We start from the raw sequence: 21772 nt of genomic DNA, 5'->3' as shown, positions 1-21772 counted from the left end.
GTGGGGATGACATGGGGGCCTGGGGGAGGTGGACAATGTTGGGGAGCATCGCGCTGATGAGGAAGGAGGGCTTCCTGATGACTCCCCGCTTCCAGGATCGCATACCTGCCACTTGGAGCTGTATGACTTTTTTTTCTGATTTTTTTTTTCTTTTTCTGGCGATCACTGCCTCTCTGGGCCTGTGTCTTAGGCTCTGCAAGATCTAACGAGCAAAGCACACGGCCTGCAGAGAGGCAGCGCTCCGCTGCATACCCGGCGGCCCTGGTCCTTCGTCGGAGAGCTCCCCCGCGGCGCGGTGGGTTGGGGAGCGCTTCCGTCCCCGCTGTCTCATCTGCCTGTTAAAGCATTTTTTCTCCCCCCTTCCCCTTTCCCCCTCCTGTGTCTATTCCTGACAGCAAAACCAAAGAAGTTATCTTCAGTATGGGTGAGTGTGAGGAGGATTGGGAGGTGCGGGGGGCTCGGTTGACGTCTTAAAGGGTGCCAGCTTAGAACCAGAGGTCAGGAGTCTTTGCCTCTCCAGCCTTTCTCCACCTGCTTTAAAAATATATATATATATTATTATTATTATTCCTTTTTTATTGTTGTTGTTTTTTCGAGGTAGGGTCTCACTCTAGCCCAGGCTGACCTGGAATTCACTACGTAGTCTCAGCGTGGCCTTGAACTCACAGTGATCCTCCTACCTCTGCCTCCTGAGTGCTGGGATTAAGGGCATGCGCCAACAAGCCAGGCTTTATTATTATTATTATTATTATTATTATTATTATTATTAACAACATATTGCGTATGGCTACATCATGCGTTGGTATCTTCTTTTTTTGTTGGTTTTTTGTTTTGTTTTGCTTTTCGAGGTAGGGTCTTACTCTAGCCCAGGCTGACCTGAAATTCACAATGTAGTCTCAGGGTGGCCTCGAACTCACAGTGATCCTCCTACCTCTGCCTCCTGAGTGCTGGGATTAAAGGCGTGCACCATCACACCCGGCAGTACATTCTTTTATTTTATTTTATTTTATTTTTATTTATTTATTAGAGAGAGAGAGAAAGAATGGGCACACCAGGACCTTCTAGCCACTGCAAACAAACTCCAGATGCATGTGCCACCCTGTGCATCAGGCTTACCTGGGATCTGGAGAATCGAACCTGGCTCCTTAGGCTTTGCTGGCAAGCAACTTAAAGCTCTCCAGCCCCCTCTCCCCCTTTTTTTGAGGTAGGGTCTCACTCTAGCTCTGGCTGACCTGGAATTTACTATGTAGTTTCATGATGGCCTCAAACTCACAATGATCCTCCCTACCTCTCTCTCTCTCCTGAGTGCTAGGATTAAAGGCGTGCACTAGCAGGTTCGGCTGGTACCTTCTTTTCCCTCATCCCTGTCCCCATTCTGTTGGGGACCCTCCTCAGTGAGGGTGCAGGTATTCCCTAGGGGGTTGTGGTTTATGCGTTATGGGAGCAGCAGTCAGTTATTTGTGGGCGGGGGGAATGCCTCTGGGCATGATGTCTCAACCTGTGGCTCTTATATTCTTTCTGCCCCCCTCTATTTTGTTTTTTTTAAATTAATTTATTTATTTGCAAGCAGAGAGAGATTGAAACAAGAGAGAGAGAGAATGGGCACGTTAGGGCCTCCAGCTGCTGCAAACAAACTCCAGATGCACGTACCACCTTGTGAAACTGGTTCTGTGTGGGTGCTGGGAACTGAACCCCTGGTCCTTAGGCTTTGCACACAAGTGCCATACCCACTGAGGGAGCTCTCCAGCCCTCTACCTGTTTGTATGTTTGTTTGTTTTTCCTTTATTCGTTTTAATGTTATAGCCGCACTTGGTGGCACATGCCTTTAATCCCAGCATTTGGGAGGCAGAGGTAGAAATGCCATGAGTTCAAGGCCACCCTGAGACTCCATAGTGAATTCCAGGTCAGCCTGGGCTAGAGTGAGACCTTACCTCGAACCCTTCCCTCAAAAAATGTCAGGGGGCCAGGTGTGGTGGCACACGCCTTTAATCCTAGTACTCATGAGGCAAAGGTAGGAGGATTGCTGTGAATTTGAGGCCACGGTGAGACTACATAGTGAATTCCAAGTCAGCTTGGGTGAGACCCTACCTCGAAAAACCAATTAAAAAAAGGGGGGGTGAGGGTTGGAGCGATGGCTCAGTGCTTGCACAAGCATGAGGACCTGAGTTCGGATCCCCATTACCCACATAAAAAAATGCAGAGGAAGGGGCGTGGCTGGCCTATAATCCCCAGAACTGGGGAGGTGAAGCCTAATGCTTGGGGCTCACTGGCTTGCTGCAATTAGGGAGCCCTGAGTTCAGGGAGAGATCCTGTCTTAAAGAACAAAGGGAAGGAGGCTGTGGTAGGGGATCGCCCTAGTTCAAAGCCAGCCTGGAGTGCAGGGTCAATTCCATTCCTGGGCAGCCTGAGCTAGAGACCCTGCCTTTAAAAAAAAAAGCCCCTATTGAAGACCTTGATGTTATAGATCTCTGGCTTCCAAACCCATGCACATGTGCACACACATGAAGGCATATGCTCACACGTGTCCACACACACACCACACACCGGCATATACAAGGTGAGAGAGCAAGCCGGGCACGGGGGCGCATGCCTGTGAGGCAGAGGTGGGTGGATCACAGGAGGTTCGGGACCACCCTGAGACTACATAGTGAATACCAGGTCAGCCTGGACTTCAGCGGGACGCTACTTTGAAGAGCAAAGAAAAACAAAACAAAACTGGGAGAGCAGCCAGGACTACATAGGGAGAAACTTTCCACAAATAATACTTCTGTAAGCTAAGCGTGGTGGTTCATGGTTCTAATCACTGCCCTGAGGAGTCTGAGGCTGCAAGTTCCAGGAGAGCGGGGTTAGAGTGAGACCCAGTTATTAAACAACGGTGGGGAGAGGAGTGTGAGTAAGAGAAGCTATCCTCTGACGTCTGTGGGTGTCTTTGCAGAGGAGGGCTCTGTGAAAATGTTCCTCAGAGGCCGCCCTGTGCCCATGCTGATCCCGGATGAGCTGGCGCCCACCTACAGCCTGGACACACGCTCCGAGCTGCCCTCAAGCCGGCTCAAGCTAGACTGGGTGTATCCTTTGGATTTGTTTTCTCCCTGCCACCTGAGAGAGGACAGGGCCTGGTGAGGGACTTCAGCACGAGAGACCTGGACTTCCACGGGAGCTTTGCACAGGCGGACTCTAGACAAGTGCTCTACCTCTGAGCCAGCCCCCAGCCCCTCACTGTGGATCCTAGACAAGTGCTCTACCTCTGAGCCACGCCCCCAGCCCCTCACTGTGGATTCTAGACAAGTGCTCTACCTCTGAGCCACGCCCCCAGCCCCTCACTGTGGATTCTAGACAAGTGCTCTACCTCTGAGCCACGCCCCCAGCCCCTCACTGTGGATCCTAGACAAGTGCTCTACCTCTGAGCCACGCCCCCAGCCCCTCACTGTGGATTCTAGACAAGTGCTCTACCTCTGAGCCACGCCCCCAGCCCCTCACTGTGGATCCTAGACAAGTGCTCTACCTCTGAGCCAGCCCCCAGCCCCTCACTGTGGACTCTAGACAAGTGCTCTACCTCTGAGCCACGACCCCAGCCCCTCACTGTGGATCTAGACAAGTGCTCTACCTCTGAGCCACGCCCCCAGCCCCTCACTGTGGATTCTAGACAAGTGCTCTACCTCTGAGCCACGCCCCCGGCCCCTCACTGTGGATCTAGACAAGTGCTCTACCTCTGAGCCACGCCCCCAGCCCCTCACTGTGGACTCTAGACAAGTGCTCTACCTCTGAGCCACGCCCCCAGCCCCTCACTGTGGACCCTAGACAAGCGCTCTACCTCTGAGCCAGCCCCCAGCCCCTCACTGTGGACTCTAGACAAGTGCTCTACCTCTGAGCCACGCCCCCAGCCCCTCACTGTGGACTCTAGACAAGTGCTCTACCACTGAGCCACGCCCCCAGCCCCTCACTGTGGATCTAGACAAGTGCTCTACCTCTGAGCCACGCCCCCAGCCCCTCACTGTGGACTCTAGACAAGTGCTCTACCCCTGAGCCACGCCCCCAGCCCCTCACTGTGGATCTAGACAAGTGCTCTACCTCTGAGCCACGCCCCCAGGCCCTCACTGTGGATCCTAGACAAGTGCTCTACCTCTGAGCCACGCCCCCGGCCCCTCACTGTGGATCCTAGACAAGTGCTCTACCTCTGAGCCAGCCCCCAGCCCCTCACTGTGGATCTAGACAAGGGCTCTACCTCTGAGCCAGCCCCCAGCCCCTCACTGTGGATCTAGACAAGTGCTCTACCTCTGAGCCACGCCCCCAGCCCCTCACTGTGGATCTAGACAAGTGCTCTGCCTCTGAGCCACGCCCCCAGCCCCTCACTGTGGATCTAGACAAGTGCTCTACCTCTGAGCCACGCCCCCAGCCCCTCACTGTGGATCCTAGACAAGTGCTCTACCTCTGAGCCACGCCCCCAGCCCCTCACTGTGGATCTAGACAAGTGCTCTACCTCTGAGCCACGCCCCCAGCCCCTCACTGTGGATCTAGACAAGTGCTCTACCTCTGAGCCACGCCCCCAGCCCTCACTGTGGATCTAGACAAGTGCTTTACTAATGAGTCATATCCTCAACCCTTGATTTTTTTTTTTTTTTTTTTTTTTTGAGATAGTGTTTTGACTTGTAGCCTCTGGCTGACCTCTAACTCAGGAGTCTCTTGCTTTAGCCCGCTAAGGGCTGGAATTACAGGTATCCTGACCCCGGTCGGTTTCCTTATGTCTTACAAAGACACTTCTCACTGGATTCCAGACCTATGAACATCCTGAGATGCGTGCTCGTTTACAGAGCTGTGCTTTGGAGGGTCAGGATATGGGTCTAATGGAATGTGATAGCTCATGCCTATTACCTCAGTACTCCAGAGGCCAAGGCGTAGCACTCCAACCACTTGGCAGTCACCTGGGGTACAGTGTGGAACTCTTCCATCACCAACCTCCCCACCCAAGAAGCAAAAATGTACCATGCCGAGCATGGTGGCACAAGCCTTTAATCTCAGTGCTCGGGAGGCAGACAGAGGTAGGAGGATCGCCGTGAGTTCAAGGCCACCTGAGACTACAAAGTGAATTCCAGGTCAGCGTGAGACCCTACCTCAACAAAAACAAAAAGAGAACGAAAAGGACCAATATATTAGGAAGAGCCCACTGTTGAAATCCTCTACAGAGGCAAGAAGGGGGACAGGAACCTCATTCCAGTTGCCCTGTCAAGTTGACGCCTGCCATTCTCAGTGCCAAACAGGCTCCTTGACTTACCCCTGGCCATTTGCAGCTATGGCTACCGTGGCCGGGACTGCAGGGCCAATCTCCACCTGCTGCCCACGGGGGAGGTGGTGTACTTCGTGGCTTCGGTCGCGGTTCTCTACAGCGTGGAGGAGCAGAGGCAGCGACACTACCTGGGACACAACGATGACATCAAATGGTGAGACGAGGCCCGGAGCTTGCGCGCTGACTGAGCCGCTGTGGAGGTCCGGGGCCTCTTCCCGTGTGACCGCCACCTCTGCGAGGGAACCGGGGTGGCCGAAAGGTGTGGGACAGGGCTCAGCCTTTGTTCTGTCTACAAAACCATCGGTTGTCCTCAGGCAAAAGTCAGTGAGGGGTGCTGGAGAGATGGCTTAGCGGTTAAGCGCTTGCCTGTGAAGCCTAAGGACCCCGGTTCGAGGCTCGGTTCCCCAGGTCCGACGTTAGCCAGATGCACAAGGGGGCGCACGCGTCTGGAGTTCGTTTGCAGAGGCTGGAAGCCCTGGCGCGCCCATTCTCTCTCTCTCCGTCTATCTGTCTTTCTCTCTGTGTCTGTCGCTCTCAAATTAAAAAAATAAAAGTAAAAAAATTTAAATTTAAATTTAAAAAAAAAGTCAGTGGGGAAAAAATGTGGATTGATTATAGATATGCTTCATACTTCTCTCCCTTTTAAAAACAAGTATTTTATTTTTATTTATTAGAGGGAGGAAGAGAGAGAGAATGGGCGCGCCAGGAGCGCCTCCAGCCACTGCAAATGAACTCTAGACGCATGTGCCACCATGTGCATCTGGCTTACGTGGGATCTGGAGAATCGAACCTGGGTCCTTAGGCTTCGCTGCCAAGCACCTTAACCACTAAGCCAGCTCTCCAGCCCTTCCCTCCCTTTTTTTGTAGCCCAAGTGGCCTAGAACTTGTGATATTCCTGCCTCAGCCTCCCAAGTGCTTGAATTACAGACCTGTACCCTTACAATTGGAAACTGGGAGGAATTGTGGCTTCACCCAATGCCCAGACTTTTTCTGCTTTTGAGCTGTTTGCAGTACAGGCCTGAACCCTGTGAACACTTGAGTTGGAAACCCAGACCTGATTCTGTCTTCTGTATCATTCCGATTTTAGTATATGTGTTGCCAAAGCAAGCACTGGCTCTGTCTTCCGACAACCTGTTATTGGAGAAAATGCCTAAAACCCGAGCACTACGGAATTGAAGACAGGGAGGTCAGGAGTTCAAAATCATCCTTGGCTACATAGTGAATTTGAAGCCAGTTTGGCCTACATGACACCCTGTCTCAAAAGAAAAAAACAAAACAAAACCCTAAAACCCTAAATCAGCATGTGTTGAATAAGTAACTGGATTAGTCCGAATGTAGACAGCTAAGCATTTTGACTGTAGCCTCCTGTTGGAAAAGCCCCTGAACCCTGTGAGGGGCTATTCCTCAGTAAACCATGTTCTTTAAAAACAAACAAATATTATTATTGTTTTCTTTTTTGTTTTTGTTTTTGTTTTTCGAGGTAGGGTCTCACTCTAGCTCAGGCTGACCTGGAATTCACTACGTAGTCTCAGGGTGGCCTGGAACTCACAGTGATCCTCCTACCTCTGTCTCCCGAGTGCTGGGTTTAAAAGCTTGAGCCACCACGCCTGGCTTGAAAGATACTATTTTTTATTCTAAATATTTTTTTTATTTGCAAGCAGAGAGACGGAGAAAAATGGTCATCCCAAGGCTTCCAGCCACTGCAAATGGACTCGACACATCCATCACTTTGTGTATCTGGCTTTATGTGGGTACTGGGGTTTCGAACCCAGGTCATTAGAGTTTGCAAGCAAGTGCCTTAATCGCTGAGCCAGCTCTACAACCCTAAAAATATTTATGTACTCGAGAGACAAAAACAGAGAGAGAATGGGCCCACCAGGACCTCCAGCCATTGCAAATAAACTCCAGACGCATGTATCCCCTTGTACATCCGGCTTATGTGGGTCCTGGGGAATCGAACCTGGGTCCTTAGGCTTCGGCAGGCAAGTGCCTCAACCGCTAAGCCATCTCCCCAGCTATGAACCCTGGTCTTGTGTCCCTGTCTCCTCAGTCTGGCTGTTCACCCAGATATGGTCACCATCGCCACCGGACAAGTGGCAGGCACCACCAAGGAGGGAAAGGTAATGAGTGGAGGGACAAAAGGAAGAAGGAGAGGGAAGGACCGAACCCCGGAACCCCACAGTAATGGAATTCTCTTCTCCAGCCACTGCCGCCCCACGTGCGCGTCTGGGACTCAGTTTCGCTGTCCACCCTGCACGTGCTGGGCCTGGGGGTATTTGACAGAGCCGTGTGCTGTGTGGGATTCTCCAAATCAGTAAGTCCTTGACCCAGCCTCGCCCAATCCCTTACTTCTATTTACTACTTTCTTCCGCATGGAGGCCACACCCCTCTGTGACATCACCATGGTGACCACACCCCCCTAGAATCCCGGGCTGGGGGGCTGAGCTCCAATTTTTGTAACCTCACAGGACTCTGGAGTTATGGATTATGTTTGTTTGTTTGGTTGGTTTTTCGAGGTAGGGTCTTGCTCTATCTAGCCCAGGCTGACCTGGAATTCACTATGCAGTCTCAGGGTGGCCTCGAACTCACAACGAGCCTCCTACCTCTGCCTCCCGAGTGCTGGGATTAAAGGCGTGCGCTACCACGCCTGGCTTTTTGGGGTGGGGTTATGCTTTCTGACTGAGTTTCCTGCCCTCGTTGTTTCCCAACACATGAGCCCACCCTTGTCCAGTGGTTGGTACCTACTGCATTACTTTTTTGGCCCCTGCACTCTGGAAAGTTTCTTATCGCTCAGGCATTACAAAACACAGTGCCTGGCTTCTTGAGCCAAACAAACCCAGGTAAACACAGACATTATTAAAGTAAGTCTTTTGGAATTTGTGGAGCAATTTGATATTGCCGAAACCATGGCCCTCCTAATGTGTGGAGTGAATGGATTTTTTCAATCAAACCTCACAGTCTTATCTTAGTTTTATTTAAAAGTTTTGAAAAAAAAAATAAAAGTTTTGAGCCAGATGTGGCACACACCTTTACTCCCCACCACTCGGGAGGCAGAGGTAGGTGGCTCTCTGTGAGTTTGAGGCCACCCTGAGGCTACATAGTGAATTCCAGGTCAGCCTGAGCCAGAGTGAGACCCTACCTCGAAAAACCAAAACAAACAAACAAACAAAAAAAGTTTAGTTCTGCTGTGGATTGGGGAGTAAAATACAACTTGTCCTCCCCAAAAATAGCTTAATAAGCAGGCACATGCCTGGTAATCCCAGCGCTGTGGAAGTAGAGGCAGGAGGATCAGGGGTTTAAGGCTAGACTCTGAAACATGGGGCTCTGCTGAAGGAATAAAAAAAAGGAGCCTGTGGCTGGAGAGATGGCTTAGTGGTTAAGGCTCTTGCCTGCAAAGCCTAAGGACCCAGGTTCCATTTCTCAGTACCCATGTAAGCCAGATGCACAAGGTGGTGTTTGGAGTTCTTTTGCAGTGCCCAGGGCCCTGATGGGCCCATTCTCTCTATTCGGTCTATTTGCCTTTTTTTTTTTTTTAAACATTTTGTTTTTTACTCATTTTATTTTATTTATTTGAGAGAGAAAGAAGGAGAAAGAGAGAGAGAAAATGGGCATGCAAGGGCATTCAGCCACTGTAAACAAACTGCAGACTCATGTGCCACTTTGTGCATCTGGCTTATGTGGGTCCTGGGGAATTAAACCTGGGTCCTTAGGCTTCCCTCTAGCCCGATCTGCCTTTTTTTTTTCTCTCTCTCTCTCTCTCTATCTTTCTCAAATAAATAAAAATACTTTTTGAGCCAGGTGTGGTGGCCCACACCTTTAATCCTAGCACTCAGGAGGCAGAGGTAAGAGGATCACCATGAGTTTGAGGCCACCCTGAGACTACATAGTGAAATTCAGGTCAGCCTAAGCTAGAATGAGACCGCACCTCAGGAAAAAAAAAAAAAAAAGCCAGATGTAGTGGAGCACACTTTTTTTTTTAAATTAATTATTTATTTATTTGAGAGCGACAGACACAGAGAGAAAGACAGATAGAAGGAGAGAGAGAGAATGGGCGCGCCAGGGCTTCCAGCCTCTGCAAACGAACTCCAGACGCGTGCGCCCCCTTGTGCATCTGGCTAACGTGGGACCTGGGGAACCGAGCCTCGAACCAGGGTCCTTAGGCTTCACAGGCAAGCGTTTAACCGCTAAGCCATCTCTCCAGCCCTGGAGCACACTTTTAATCCCAGCACTTGGGAGGCAGAAGGATCACTGTGAATTCAACGCTACCCTGAGACTACATAGTGAGTTCCAGGTCAGCCTGGGCTAGAGTAAAACTCTACCTGGAAAAACCAAAAACCAAAACGAAACAAAAAGCCATTCCTGGACTAGGGGCGTAGCTCAGTGATACAGTGGGCTTGTCTAGAATCCGCCAGTGATGGGCTAGGGTAGGTATACCAGCCTCTGGGTTCCGTCTCCAGCAAACCACACACAAAGGGTTTTACAAAGGGATAATTTTATTTACTGGAGACAGAGAGAAAGAGAGGAAGACAGAGACAGACTAGGCATGCCAGGGCTTCCACCCACGGCCAAATGAACTCAATATGCACGTGTGACGTTGTGCATCTGGCCTCTGTGGGTCCTGGGAGATTGAGCCTGATCCTTGGGCTTCACAGGCAAGCACCTTAATCGCTAAGCCATCTCCCCAGCCCAGAGTATTTCAATGTGCTTCCCATAAGATAGGCCAGAGCCTTCGAAGCTCTTCAAACAGACCTGCACCAGGAATGCAAGAACGTCCTAGTTGGATGAGATGGGGGGATAGGCCATCTTGACCTCCCCGCCCCCCACTCTCCTCTTCCTCTTCTGCAGAACGGGGGCAGCCTGCTGTGTGCCGTGGAAGAATCCAACGACCACGTGCTCTCCGTGTGGGACTGGGCCAAGGAGACCAAGGTGGTGGATAGCAAGGTGGGTTGGCCTGACCATTCTCATCCCCTGCAGCTGGGGTGCCCCTGCATCACTTGCTACATCTCTTGGTGACAAGTCTGACTGAAGACTCCTGCTTGGCATTGTCACAGACTGGCTTTGTGCAACTGACTTCTTCTCCCTGGGCGTCAGTTAAGGAAGGACAGTGGCAGGACCCTCCTTGGTGGGCCTTGTTGTGAAGGTTGGGTATTATGTTGGTGAATGTTGGTACGGTGTTTTGGGCCTGGAATCCCAGAACTCGGGAGGAAGCTGAGGCAACAGGGTTATGAGTTCAACTCCAGCCTGAGTTACACAAAGCGAGACTGTTTGTAGATAAATAGATAATAGATAGATAGATGATAGAGATTATTGATACATAGGTAGATGAGCCATGTGTGATGGTGCACACCTTTAAAGTATTTTTTAAATGTATTTATATTTGTTTATTAGTTATTTATTTGACAGAGAAAGAGAGAGAGAAAGAGAGACAGAATGGGTACGCCAGGGCCTCTAGCTACTGAAAACACACTCCAGACATGGTGGTGCACACCTTTAATCCCAGCACTCGGGAGGCAGAGGTAGGAGGATTGCCGTGAGTTCAAGGCCACCCTGAGACTACATAGTGAATTCCAGGTTGGTCTGAGCTACAATGAAACTGTACCTCGAAAAAACAAAAAGCAAACCAAAAAAGAGGGGCTGAAGAGATGGCTTAGAGGTTAAGGTGCTTGCCTGTGAAGCCTGAGGACCCATGTTCAGCTCTCCAGATCCCACTTAAACAGATGCACAAACATGAGGCAAGCACAAGGTTGCACATGCCCACTAGGTGGCATAATGGCTGGAGGCCCTGGTGTGTCAATTCTCTGTCTCTCCCTCTTCCTCTTTCTTTCTTTCACTCTCTCTAAAATAAAATTTAAAAATTGTTTCAAAATAAGCCGGGCGTGGTGGCGCACGCCTTTAACCCCAGCACTCAGGAGGCAGAGGTAGGAGGATCGCCATGAGTTCGAGGCCACCCTGAGACTACATAGTGAATTCCAGGTCAGCCTGGGCCAGAGTGAGACCCTACATTGAAAAACCAAAAAAAGAAAGAAAAGAAAAGAAAAATAAAGGTCCAGGAGGCAAATGCGTTGTGCAGTGTACAGTCTGCATTCCTGTAGAGCTCAGCCCTGCGTGGGAGCCTAGCCCTGGTGGCTTTGAGGTCCCCTCATTTGGAGTTTCCTCTATCCCCAAAGTGCTCCAACGAGCCGGTGCTGGTGGCTACCTTCCACCCCACTGACCCCAAGCTGCTAATCACCTGTGGGAAATCCCACATCTACTTCTGGAGCCTGGAAGGGGACAGCCTGAGCAAGCGACAAGGCCTGTTTGAGGTGAGTGCTGGGGAGGTCGTGGGTGCAGAAGGGTGGCATTGAGAGAAGCGGGCAGGGCACTAGGTAGGTGGCATTTAGCTTTTTAAAGTAGTTACTTAAGGCTGCAGGAATAGCTTAGTGGTTAAGGTGCTTTTCTGAGAAGCTTAAAGACTCACGTTCAACTCTCCAGGTCCCACGTAGGCCAGATGTACACGCACAAGATGGCCCACCCGTCTGAAGTTCCATTACGGTGGCTGGGGACCCTGGCGCGCCAATCCTCTCACTCACTCTCTGATAAATAATAACAATAATAAAACAAAATAAAATATTTATTTATTTATTTGATAGACCGGAGAAGAGCGAGAGAATGGGCACACTGGGGCTTCTTGCCAGAGCAAATGAACTTCACTTTGTGCGTCTTGCTTTTACGTGGGTACTGGGGACTTGAATCTGGGTTGGCAGGCTTTACAAGCAAGCGCCTTTAACCGCTGAGCCATCCCCACAGCTCCAGCAGACAGCATTTAGGGTGTCAGGGTCTGGGAACTACAGGGATGTTGAGTGGCACCTTCTGGGCCTCGGTTTCCCTGTCTACACTACAGTAGAATCCTCCTGAAGTCAGAAGTGTAAGAACTCAGCGGTATGAAGGACTGTGCAGCCGTGAACATGTAATTAGTGTGGCATGAATGGGAGCTGCGGTCACAGATGTGGGTGATCACAGAATGTCAGAGACCGGCTGAGAGAGACACCCGCTGACTCAACCGGAGCAGGAGGGGTGGGGAAGTGGCCCAGTCGGGGAAAGTGCTTGTCTCTCAAATATGAGGACGTGAGTTCGGATCCCCAGCACCCATGTAAAATGCTTTGGCATGATGGTGCGTGCCTGGCATCCGAGCACTGAGGAAGGAGAGGAGAGGGGAAGATCCCTGGGGCTCATTGGTCAGCCAGTCTAGCCTAACGGGTGAGCTCCAGTTCAGTGACAGACCTTGTCGGGGGGCTGGGGAAAAGACCCCGGGAGGGGGGCGGGGAGCGCTCGCCATGCAGACAGGAGAGGAGGACCTGGCTTTGTATCTTGTGCACACACCCCAGCGTCCACGTAAAATGCTATGTGGGCCACACAGTGAATCCCACGCCAGCCTGGGCTAGAGCAAGACTCTACCTTGAAAACCCAAAATAAGCCGGGCGTGGTGGCGCACGCCTTTGATCCCAGCACTCGGGAGGCAGAGGTAGGAGGATCGCTGTGAGTTCGAGGCCACCCTGAGACTACATAGGTCAGCCTAGACTAGACTGAAACCCTACCTCGACAAACAAAAAACAACAAAAAGTCAAAATAAAAGGAGAAGCCAGGCGTGGTGGCGCATGCCTTTAATCCCTGGACTAGAGTGAGACCCTGTTTAAAAAAAAAAAATCTGAGCAGGGGCAGAGGACCTGGGAAGGGACGCCCATGTGCTGGCACCTTGGAAAGGGCTCTCTGCTGGGAAAGGTGGCACGCGGGGCATGGAACTGAGGTACAGACCCGCAGAAACTAGGAAGGCAGCGTGGGAGGCAGGGAGAGATGGATTCATGATACGGAAGAGGAAGAGGGGAGAAGTCTGCAGAGAGAGTGAAGAGCCAGAAGTTGGGCCCTGGGTGGGGAAGGAAGACCATGTGGTCAGAACCTCCCAGTGAACCTGAGAATTCCAGAGGGGCGAAGGCCATGGGAGAGGGAGGTATTTTTGAACAGGGCCTCCTACCCAGGCACACAGGGTCTCTCCAGACCAAGGCCTTGGATGCAGGTGACCGAGGCAAGGCCACCTGTGCTTCGTTGACCCTCTGACACCATCCCCTCCTCCTCCGATTTAGAAACATGAGAAACCAAAATATGTGCTGTGTGTGACCTTCTTGGAGGACGGAGACGTGGTCACTGGAGACTCTGGGGGGAACCTCTGTGTCTGGGGCAAAGGTCAGTGTCACCCTATCGGCCTCGACTCCAACTCCCCATCTTTTTGAAACCCTTGGCTGTTCCTTTCTCTCTCTCTCTCTCTCTCTCTCTCTCTCACTCTCTCTCTTTTAAAAATTTATTTATTTGACAGAGAAAGAGGGAGGGAGGGAGAGACAATGGGTGCGCCTGGGCCTCCAGCCACTGCAAAGGGACTCCAGACACGTGGGCTCCCTTGTGCACCTGGCTAACGTGGGTCCTGGGGAATCAAACCTGGGTCCTTTGGCTTTGCAGGCAAACGCCTTAACTGCTAAGCCATCCCTCGAACCTTTCTCTTTCTCTTATAAAAAAATTTTTTTGGTGGGGGGAGTATTGAGGTAGGATCTCACTCTAGCCCAGGCTGACCTGGAATTCACTCTGTATTCTCAGGGTGGCCTTGAACTATGGCGGTCCTCCTATCTCTGCCTCCTGAGTGCTGGGATTAAAGGCGTGCACCACCATGACCAGCTAGATTTTTTTTATTTTTTATTTATTTATTTAATTCTAAAGAGAGAGAGAGAGAGAAAATATTAATATGGGCACACCAGGGCTTCTAGGCACTGCAAACGAACTCCAGATGTGTGTACCACTTTGTGCATCTGGCTTTATGTGGGTCCATTTCTCCAGCTCCTTTTCTTTTCTTTTCTTTTTTTCTTTTGTTTTGATTTTGGTTTTGGTTTTTCAAGGTAGAGTCTCACTCTAGCCCAGGCTGACCTGGAATTCACTATGTAGTCTCAGGGTAGCCTCAAACTCACAACGATCCTCCTACCTCTGCCTCCCGAGTGCTGGGATTAAAGGCGTGCGCCAACACGCCCGGCTCCCCTACTTTTCTTTACCTTGGAATGAATGACACGGTAGGATAAATCTTACATGTCCAATTCTTTTGTTGTTGTTTTTGTTTTGTTTTTCGGGGTAGGGTCTCACTCTAGCTCAGGCTGACCTAGAATTAACTATGTAGTCTTAGGGTGGCTTCGAACTCATGGTGGTCCTCCTACCTCTGCCTCCCAAGTACTGGGATTAAAGGCGTGCGCCACCATGCCCGGCTCTTAACTGTCCGATTCTAATACCCTCACCAAGGCTCAACTCAGATAGCCCCACCTACATGAAGTCTTGGTTGATGCTGGCAGGCTTGTCCCCTCTGATTCCCATGTTAGGAGGCAGGTTTGAAGTATACACAAGCAAAATAACTCAGCTGTCACCTGTGGAGTACATGAGTGCTCGTAGAGGGTGGGTGAATGGTAGAATGACAGGAAAACAAGAGCTGGAGAGATGGCTTAGTGGTTAAGGCACTTGCCTGCAAAGCCAAAGGACCAGGTTCAATTCCCCAGGACTCATATAATCCAGATGCACAAGGTGGTGCATGTGTCTGGGAATTCGTTTGCAGTGGCTAGAACCCCTGGCGTGCCCATTCTCTCTGTTAATATATCTGCCTCTTTCTCCCTCCCTCCCTCCCTCCCTCCCTCCCTCCCTCCCTCCCTCCCTTCCTTCCTGTCTCTCTCTCTCTCTCAAAAAAAAAAAAAAAATAAATAAATAAAATATTTATGGGCTGGGCGTGGTGGCACATGCCTTCAATCCCAGCACTTGGGAGGCAGAGGTAGAAGGATCACTGTGAGTTCAAGGCCACCCTGAGACTATATAGTGAATTCCAGGTCAGTTTGGGCTAGAGCAAGACCCTACCTACCTTGAAAAACCAAAAAATTTAAAAAATTTTAAAAAGCTAGGTGGAGAGATTGTTGAATGGATGGGTCGTGGCATGAATGGATGGCTTCAGGTGCATGAAATAATGGAAGGAGTGAATGAATGCATGAATAAATAGTGGATGGACACATGAATGGGTGGATAAGTGGGTGAATGAATAAACGGGTGAATAGATGGATGAGTGGGTAGGTAAATGGATGCACGAAAGGTCGGTGGATAGACAAGTGCATTTATGGATGAACGGATAGTTTGTTCCAGCCTGTGAATCAATGAATGAATGAGTGAATAATAGAGTGAATGAGAGGCAGGCGTGCTGGCGCACGCCTTTAATCCCATCACTCTGGAGGCAGAGGTAGGAAGATCGCTGTGAATTTGAGGCCACCCTGAAACTTCATAGTGAATTCCAGGTCAGCCTGGGCTAGAGTGAGAACCTACCTTAAAAAAAAAAAAAAAAGAATGGTAAGGGCTGGAGAGATGGCTTAGCGGTTAAGGTGCGTTCCTGTGAAACCTAAGGACCAAGGTTTGATTCTCCAGGTCCCATGTAAGCCAGATGCACGTGGTTGCACATGTATCTGGAGTTCGTCTGCAGTGGCTAGAGGCCCTGGTGTGCCCAGTCTCTCTCTGTGTCAATCGCTCCCTCTCTCTGTCTCTAATAAATAAAAATAAAATCTCTTAGGGCTGGAGAGATGGCTTAGCAGTTAAGCGCTTGCCTGTGAAGCCTAAGGACCCCGGTTCGAGGCTCAGTTCCTCAGGTCCCACGTTAGCCAGATGCACAAGGGGGCGCACGCGTCTGGAGTTCGTTTGCAGAGGCTGGAAGCCCTGGCGCGCCCATTCTCTCTCTCTCCCTCTATCTGTCTTTCTCTCTGTGTCTGTCGCTCTCAAATAAATAAATAAATAAATTTAAAAAATAAAAAATAAAATAAAATAAAATCTCTTAGCTGGACGTGGTGACGCACACCTTTAATCCCAGCACTCAGGAGGCAGAGGTAGGAGAATTGCCGTGAGTTTGAGGCCACCCTGAGACTCCATAGTGAATTCCAGATCAGAGTAAGACCCTACGTTGAAAAGCCAATAAAATGAAATAAAAATAAATCTTTTTTAAAAATCTCCCAGAAATTCAATCTTAGACTTCACAAAACTCTGGGAAATAAATATATCTGTTTACAAAAAAAAAAAAGAAAGAAAGAAAAGTAATAACAAATAATCTAAATAAATAAATAAGGAGGTTGGGAATCTAGCTCAGTGTTCAAATATGTGCCTAGCATATACAAAGTCCAGGGTTCCACCCTCAGCACACAGAAAAATTAGTTACCAGAGCTGGGTGTGGTGGTGCATGCCTTTAAACCCAGCACTCGGGAGGCAGAGGTAGGAGGATCGCTATGAGTTCAAGGCCACCCTGAAATTACATAGTTAATTCCAGGTCAGCCTGGGCTTGAGTGAGACCCTATCTCGAAAAACAAACAAACAAAAATTTAGTTACCAGGGCTGGAGAGATGGCTTAGCAGTTAAGGCCCTTGCCTGCAAAGCCTAAGGATACAGGTTCGATTCCTCATTACCCACGTAAGGTAATATGCACAAGGTGGTGCATTGCATCTGAAGTTTGTTTGCAGTGAATAGGGGCCCTGGCACACCCATTCTTTCTCTCTTATTTATTTATTAATAAATATTATTATTTTTATTTTCGGTTTTTTTCAGGCTGACCTGGAATTCACTATGTACTCCTAGGCTGGACTCAAGCTCTGTGTGATCCTCCTACCTTTGCCTCCCAAGTGCTGGGATTGAAGGTGTTTACCACCATGCCAGGCAGAGAAAGAGAGAGAGAGAGGGAGGAGGGAGAGAATGGGCACACCAAGCCTCTGGCCATTGCAAATGAATTCTAGACGCATGTGCCACTTTGTGCAGCTGGCTTTATGTGGGTCCTGGGGAATTGAACCCAGGTTGTTAGGCTTTGCAGTTAAGTGCCTGAACCACTGGGCTATCTCTCCAGCCCTCACCAGCCAGTTTTTAGTCCCCTAGCAGTTTCTTCTATTATTATTATTATTATTAATGTTTTATTTTTATTTATTTGAGAGAGGGAAAGAGGCAGAGAGAGAGAGAGAGAGAGAGAGAGAGAGAATGGGCGCGCCAGGACTCCCAGCCACTGCAAATGAATTCCAGCTGCATGTGCCATCTTGTGCATCTGGCTTATGTAGGTCCTGGGGAATCGAACCGAGGTCCTTTTTGGTTTCACAGGCAAGTGCCTTAACTGCTAAGCCATCTCTCCAGCCCCCTAGCAGTTTCAGTCCTGTCCTGTGCTTCTCCCTTTGCAAGATCAAGTTGTTCCTTCTGCTTAAAAGGAATGGGTTTTATTTATTTATCTTTTTTGTTTATTTGAGAAGGAGAGAGAGAAAGAGAGAGAGAATGGGCACGCCAGGGCCTCCAGTCATTGCAAAGGAACTCCAGATGCATGCGCCCCCCCCCCCCCCGTGTGCATGTGGCTAATGTGGGTCCTGGGGAATTGAACCAGGGTCCTTAGGCCTCACAGGCAAGTGCTGACCCAGCAGCCTGGGGCCACCCCCCTCCCACGCAGTGCCATTTTCGTCTCCTCTGTGTCCATGTCACAGATCCGCTTCAGCAATCTTGTGTCTCCCCCACCCACTCTCTCCCTCTCCCTCTCTTTCTCCCCCCCTCCCTCCCTCTCTCTCTCTCTTTCTTTCTCTCTCTCGCTATTGAAGTGTGTGGCTCCTGTAAAAATGTAATATGAGCCGGGTGTGGTGGCGCACACCTTTAATCCCTGCACTGGGGGGAAAGTAGAGGTAGGAGGATCTCTGTGAGTTTGAGGCCAACTTGAGTTAATTCCAGGTCAGCCTGAGCTAGAGTGAGACCCTACCTCAAAAAAACAAAACAACAACAACAAACAAGCATAGTATGAGGGATTGGAGTGATGGTTTAGCAGTTAGGTGCTTACCTATGAAGCCCAAGGACCCAGGCTCAATACTCCAGATCCCACATAAGCCAGATGCACAAGGTGGCGCATGTGTCTGGAGTTCATTTGCTAGCGGCTCTGGTCGCCCATTTTTTCTATCTCTCCCCTTCTCTCTTCCTCTGTCTAATAAATAATTTTTAAGGGCCAGGTGTGGTGGCGCACACCTTTAATCCCAGCACTCGGGAGGCAGACATTGGAGGATTGCCATGAGTTCAAGGCCACCCTGAGACTTGATAGTGAATTCCAGGTCAGCCTGGGCTAGAGTGAGACCCTACCTCAAAAAAACAAAATAAAATAATTTTTTAAAAACTTGTAATGTGAGCCGGGCGTGGTGGTGCACACCTTTAATCCAGCACTAGGGAGGCAGAGGTAGGAGGATTGCCATGAGTTCAAGGCCACCCTGAGACTCTATAGTGCATTCCAGGTCAGCCTGGGCTAGAGTGAGACCCTACCTCGAAAAACCAAAAAAAAAAAAACGTGTAATGTGAGATTGCCTTGCTCACCACCATGTTCCCAATGTGAGACTGTGTCAGAGCAGCTAGCTAAACAGTTGCTGATTGAATTTGTCACTGGATGGGTGAAGGGGTCAGTGGAGTGGTAGATGAGTGAATGGGGAGATGGATGGGAAACCAGATGGAAAATGAAAATGAATGGATACTCGAAGACTGATACATGGGTGGTTGGATGAAAGAAGGAGTTGGGGAACTGCATGAGGGCTGGTTGCATGTATGGATGTGTCGATGAATTGCTGGATCAACAGACGGAGATCTAAGTCAGCCTGAGCTAGAGAAAAAAAAAAACGAAGCAAGGAAAGGAAGAAAGGAGAGAAAACTGGAAAGATAAGTGGACAGATGGCTATAGGCCTGAAAGCATTAGGTACCTACAGAGGTCGGTGCAGGGGCAACCGCCCTGTGCCCACCTCCGCCCCTGGCCACCCACAGGCGGGAACCGCATCACCCAGGCCGTGCTAGGTGCCCATGATGGTGGCGTGTTTGCGCTCTGCGCCCTGCGGGACGGGACGCTGGTGTCCGGAGGAGGCCGAGATCGGAGGGTGGTCCTCTGGGGTTCTGACTACAGCAAGCTGCAGGAGGTGGAGGTGAGGAGAGGGGGTGAGTTCACGGGAGGTGGCGAGACCCACCCCCACTGGGGGCTCCTGTGCCTCTGTAGAGGTTCCCTGCCCCAGCATGCCCTCCGTACGCACGCCTTCCGTGTGTCCTCAGCACCTCTGTCCACCCAGGTCCCGGAGGACTTTGGCCCCGTGCGCACCGTGACAGAGGGACGGGGAGACACACTGTATGTGGGCACCACACGCAACTCCATCCTGGTGGGATCCGTGAACACGGGTTTCTCAATGCTGGTCCAGGTAAGCAGCTGCGTTTGGCTCCCTGGCCCTCCGCAAACCTTCCGCCACCATCATCATCATCATCGCCGGGTCCTCCCTCTCCTCTCACTTCTCTCTCCCCTCACTGTCCCTGCCCCATTGCTTCTCTGGAAATCCCACTTCCTTTCACTTGCTGACACCTCAGACCCTCACCCCACCCTTGCCCAGGACCCCCTAAATCACCCCATGGTCTATGAGCAAGTGAGTTACCTGCTTTTTTTTTTTTTTGCTATGTTGAGGTAGGGTCTCACTCTAGCCCAGGCTGACCTGGAAGTCACTATGGAGTCTCAGGGTGGCCTCGAACTCACTGTGATCCTCCTACCTCTGCCTCCTGAGTGCTGGGATTAAAGGGTGCCCCACCACGCCTGGCTTCCTTTCCTGAATTTTTTTTTTTTTTTTTTTTTTTGGTTGAATTACCTATCTGTCTTTTGAAGGGGCCTCAGTGCCCCTTCCCCAGGTGGGCTGCATCATGATGATAATATCCCACTATCTGACTGATAAGTGCCCTTGCAGGTTGGCACATGGGCCCCATACCTCTCAGGGATCTGGGAAGGCCCTCTTTGGGGTGGGGCTTGATATCTTCTTTAATTTTTTAAAACTGTTTTATTTTTATTTATGTATTTATTTGAGAGAGAGTGAGAGAGGCAGAGAGAAAGAGTGTGTGTGCGGGAGAGAGAGAGAGAGAGAGAGAATGGGCACTCCAGGGCTTTCAGCCACCACTGCAAATGAACTCCAGACACATGTGCCCCCTTGTGCATCTGGCTTATGTGGGTCCTGGGGAATCAAACAACGAAGGTCCTTGGCTTTGCAGGCAAGCGCCTTAACCACTAAGCCATCTCTCCAGTCCCTTCTTTAATTTTTTTGTTTGTTCGAATCAAGGTCTCAAGTAGCCTCATACTCACTATGTAGCTGAGGCTGGCTTTGAACACCTGATCCTCCAGCCTCGGTCTTCTGTGTGATGGCATTACCGGCATGTGCACCACATCTGGTTCTTCTTCCCACTTAAATGCCCACCTTTCCCTGGTGTCTCACACAGCTGGCCCCACCCAATTAAAAAACCTACCCGAGCCGGGCATGGTGGCGCACGCCTTTAATCCCAGCACTCGGGAGGCAGAGGTAGTTGGATCATCATGAGTTTGAGGCCACCCTGGTACTACATAGTAAATCCCAGGTTAGCCAGGGCTAGAGTGAGAAAAGCCAAAACAAACAAACAAAATGACCTTCAAAGAAGCAGCCAGCTGCCACATTTGACCAACTTTCCACCCTCAAGAGAGCTGAGGTCCACCCTGAATGGAAATTCTAGACTTTTAGTCTCTGTCTGACTCTAGGCAAAACCCAAGAAGCCATTCCCGTATCTTTGGAGCTGGAGCCTGGGAGGTGTTCGGAGGGCATGGTGGATGGAACCTGTGTGATTCCTGAGGTCCCTTGACCTTCTCTTGCCTCCTATGCTGCAAAAAGGACAGCAGAGGTGGGGGTGGGAAGCAGGGGCATGGACAGGATTTTCCTCAAGCCACACACTGGGACCAACATCTGTGGGTCACCAGAGACGGCTACCCTGGGGAAGAGTTTGCTTTGCCTGGGTCCCCCTGGGCAGGGTGAGGGCTGCTGCAGCTGGTCCAGCGTATTTTACGGGATGGCTAGACGGAAGGGCCTGTGTCTCTGCCTCAATCCCGTCATCCTCCCTTCCTACCAGGGCCACATGGAAGAGCTGTGGGGCCTGGCCACGCACCCCAGTCGGCCACAGTTTGTGACCTGTGGGCAGGATAAGCTGGTGCATTTGTGGAGCTCTGAGACCCATCAGCCCCTGTGGAGTAGGGTCATCGAGGTAAGGGGGTCAGGGATTTGGACATGCTCACACCCAGAATTCCTTTTACCATGCCTCCGAGTTCAGCACATCACATGGAGACTGTACAAGATCTTTAAAAAAAAAATCTTATTACGATAGGCATGGTAGTACATGCCTTTAATCCCAGTACTTGGGAGGCAGAGGGAGGAGGATTATTGTGAGTTCAAGACCACCCTGAGACTCCATAGTGACTTCTAGGTCAGCCTGGGCTAGAGTGAGACCCTACCTTGAAAATAAAAAATCAAATAAGTAAATAAATATTGAGAGGGAGAGAAAGAGACAATGGGAATGCTAAGGCCTCTAGACACTGCAGACGAACTTCAGACACATGCACCACCTAGTACATCTATCTGGCTTGCATGGGTACTG

The 21772-nt window shown here is 50.3% G+C and overlaps 1 protein-coding gene across 2 annotated transcripts in view; it reads left to right on the top strand.

The window, feature by feature from the left end:
- The window catches only part of Eml2 (EMAP like 2), a 39169-nt gene that overhangs the window by 6656 nt on the left and 10741 nt on the right, over positions 1 to 21772 (top strand). For both annotated transcript variants that reach the window (XM_004672952.2, XM_045133570.1), the window contains 11 exons: positions 396 to 424; positions 2936 to 3065; positions 5286 to 5435; positions 7332 to 7401; positions 7485 to 7595; positions 10127 to 10222; positions 11449 to 11583; positions 13399 to 13498; positions 19118 to 19272; positions 19414 to 19539; positions 21251 to 21382. In XM_004672952.2, coding sequence (XP_004673009.2) covers positions 396 to 424; positions 2936 to 3065; positions 5286 to 5435; positions 7332 to 7401; positions 7485 to 7595; positions 10127 to 10222; positions 11449 to 11583; positions 13399 to 13498; positions 19118 to 19272; positions 19414 to 19539; positions 21251 to 21382 — 1234 coding nt within the window. The remainder of the gene's footprint in view (positions 1 to 395; positions 425 to 2935; positions 3066 to 5285; positions 5436 to 7331; positions 7402 to 7484; positions 7596 to 10126; positions 10223 to 11448; positions 11584 to 13398; positions 13499 to 19117; positions 19273 to 19413; positions 19540 to 21250; positions 21383 to 21772) is intronic.

Source organism: Jaculus jaculus, chromosome 14 (assembly GCF_020740685.1).
Source record: "Jaculus jaculus isolate mJacJac1 chromosome 14, mJacJac1.mat.Y.cur, whole genome shotgun sequence".
Taxonomy (NCBI): domain Eukaryota; kingdom Metazoa; phylum Chordata; class Mammalia; order Rodentia; family Dipodidae; genus Jaculus; species Jaculus jaculus.
Note: the sequence above shows the minus strand (reverse complement) of the source record. Positions and strands in the feature narration are given on the sequence as shown.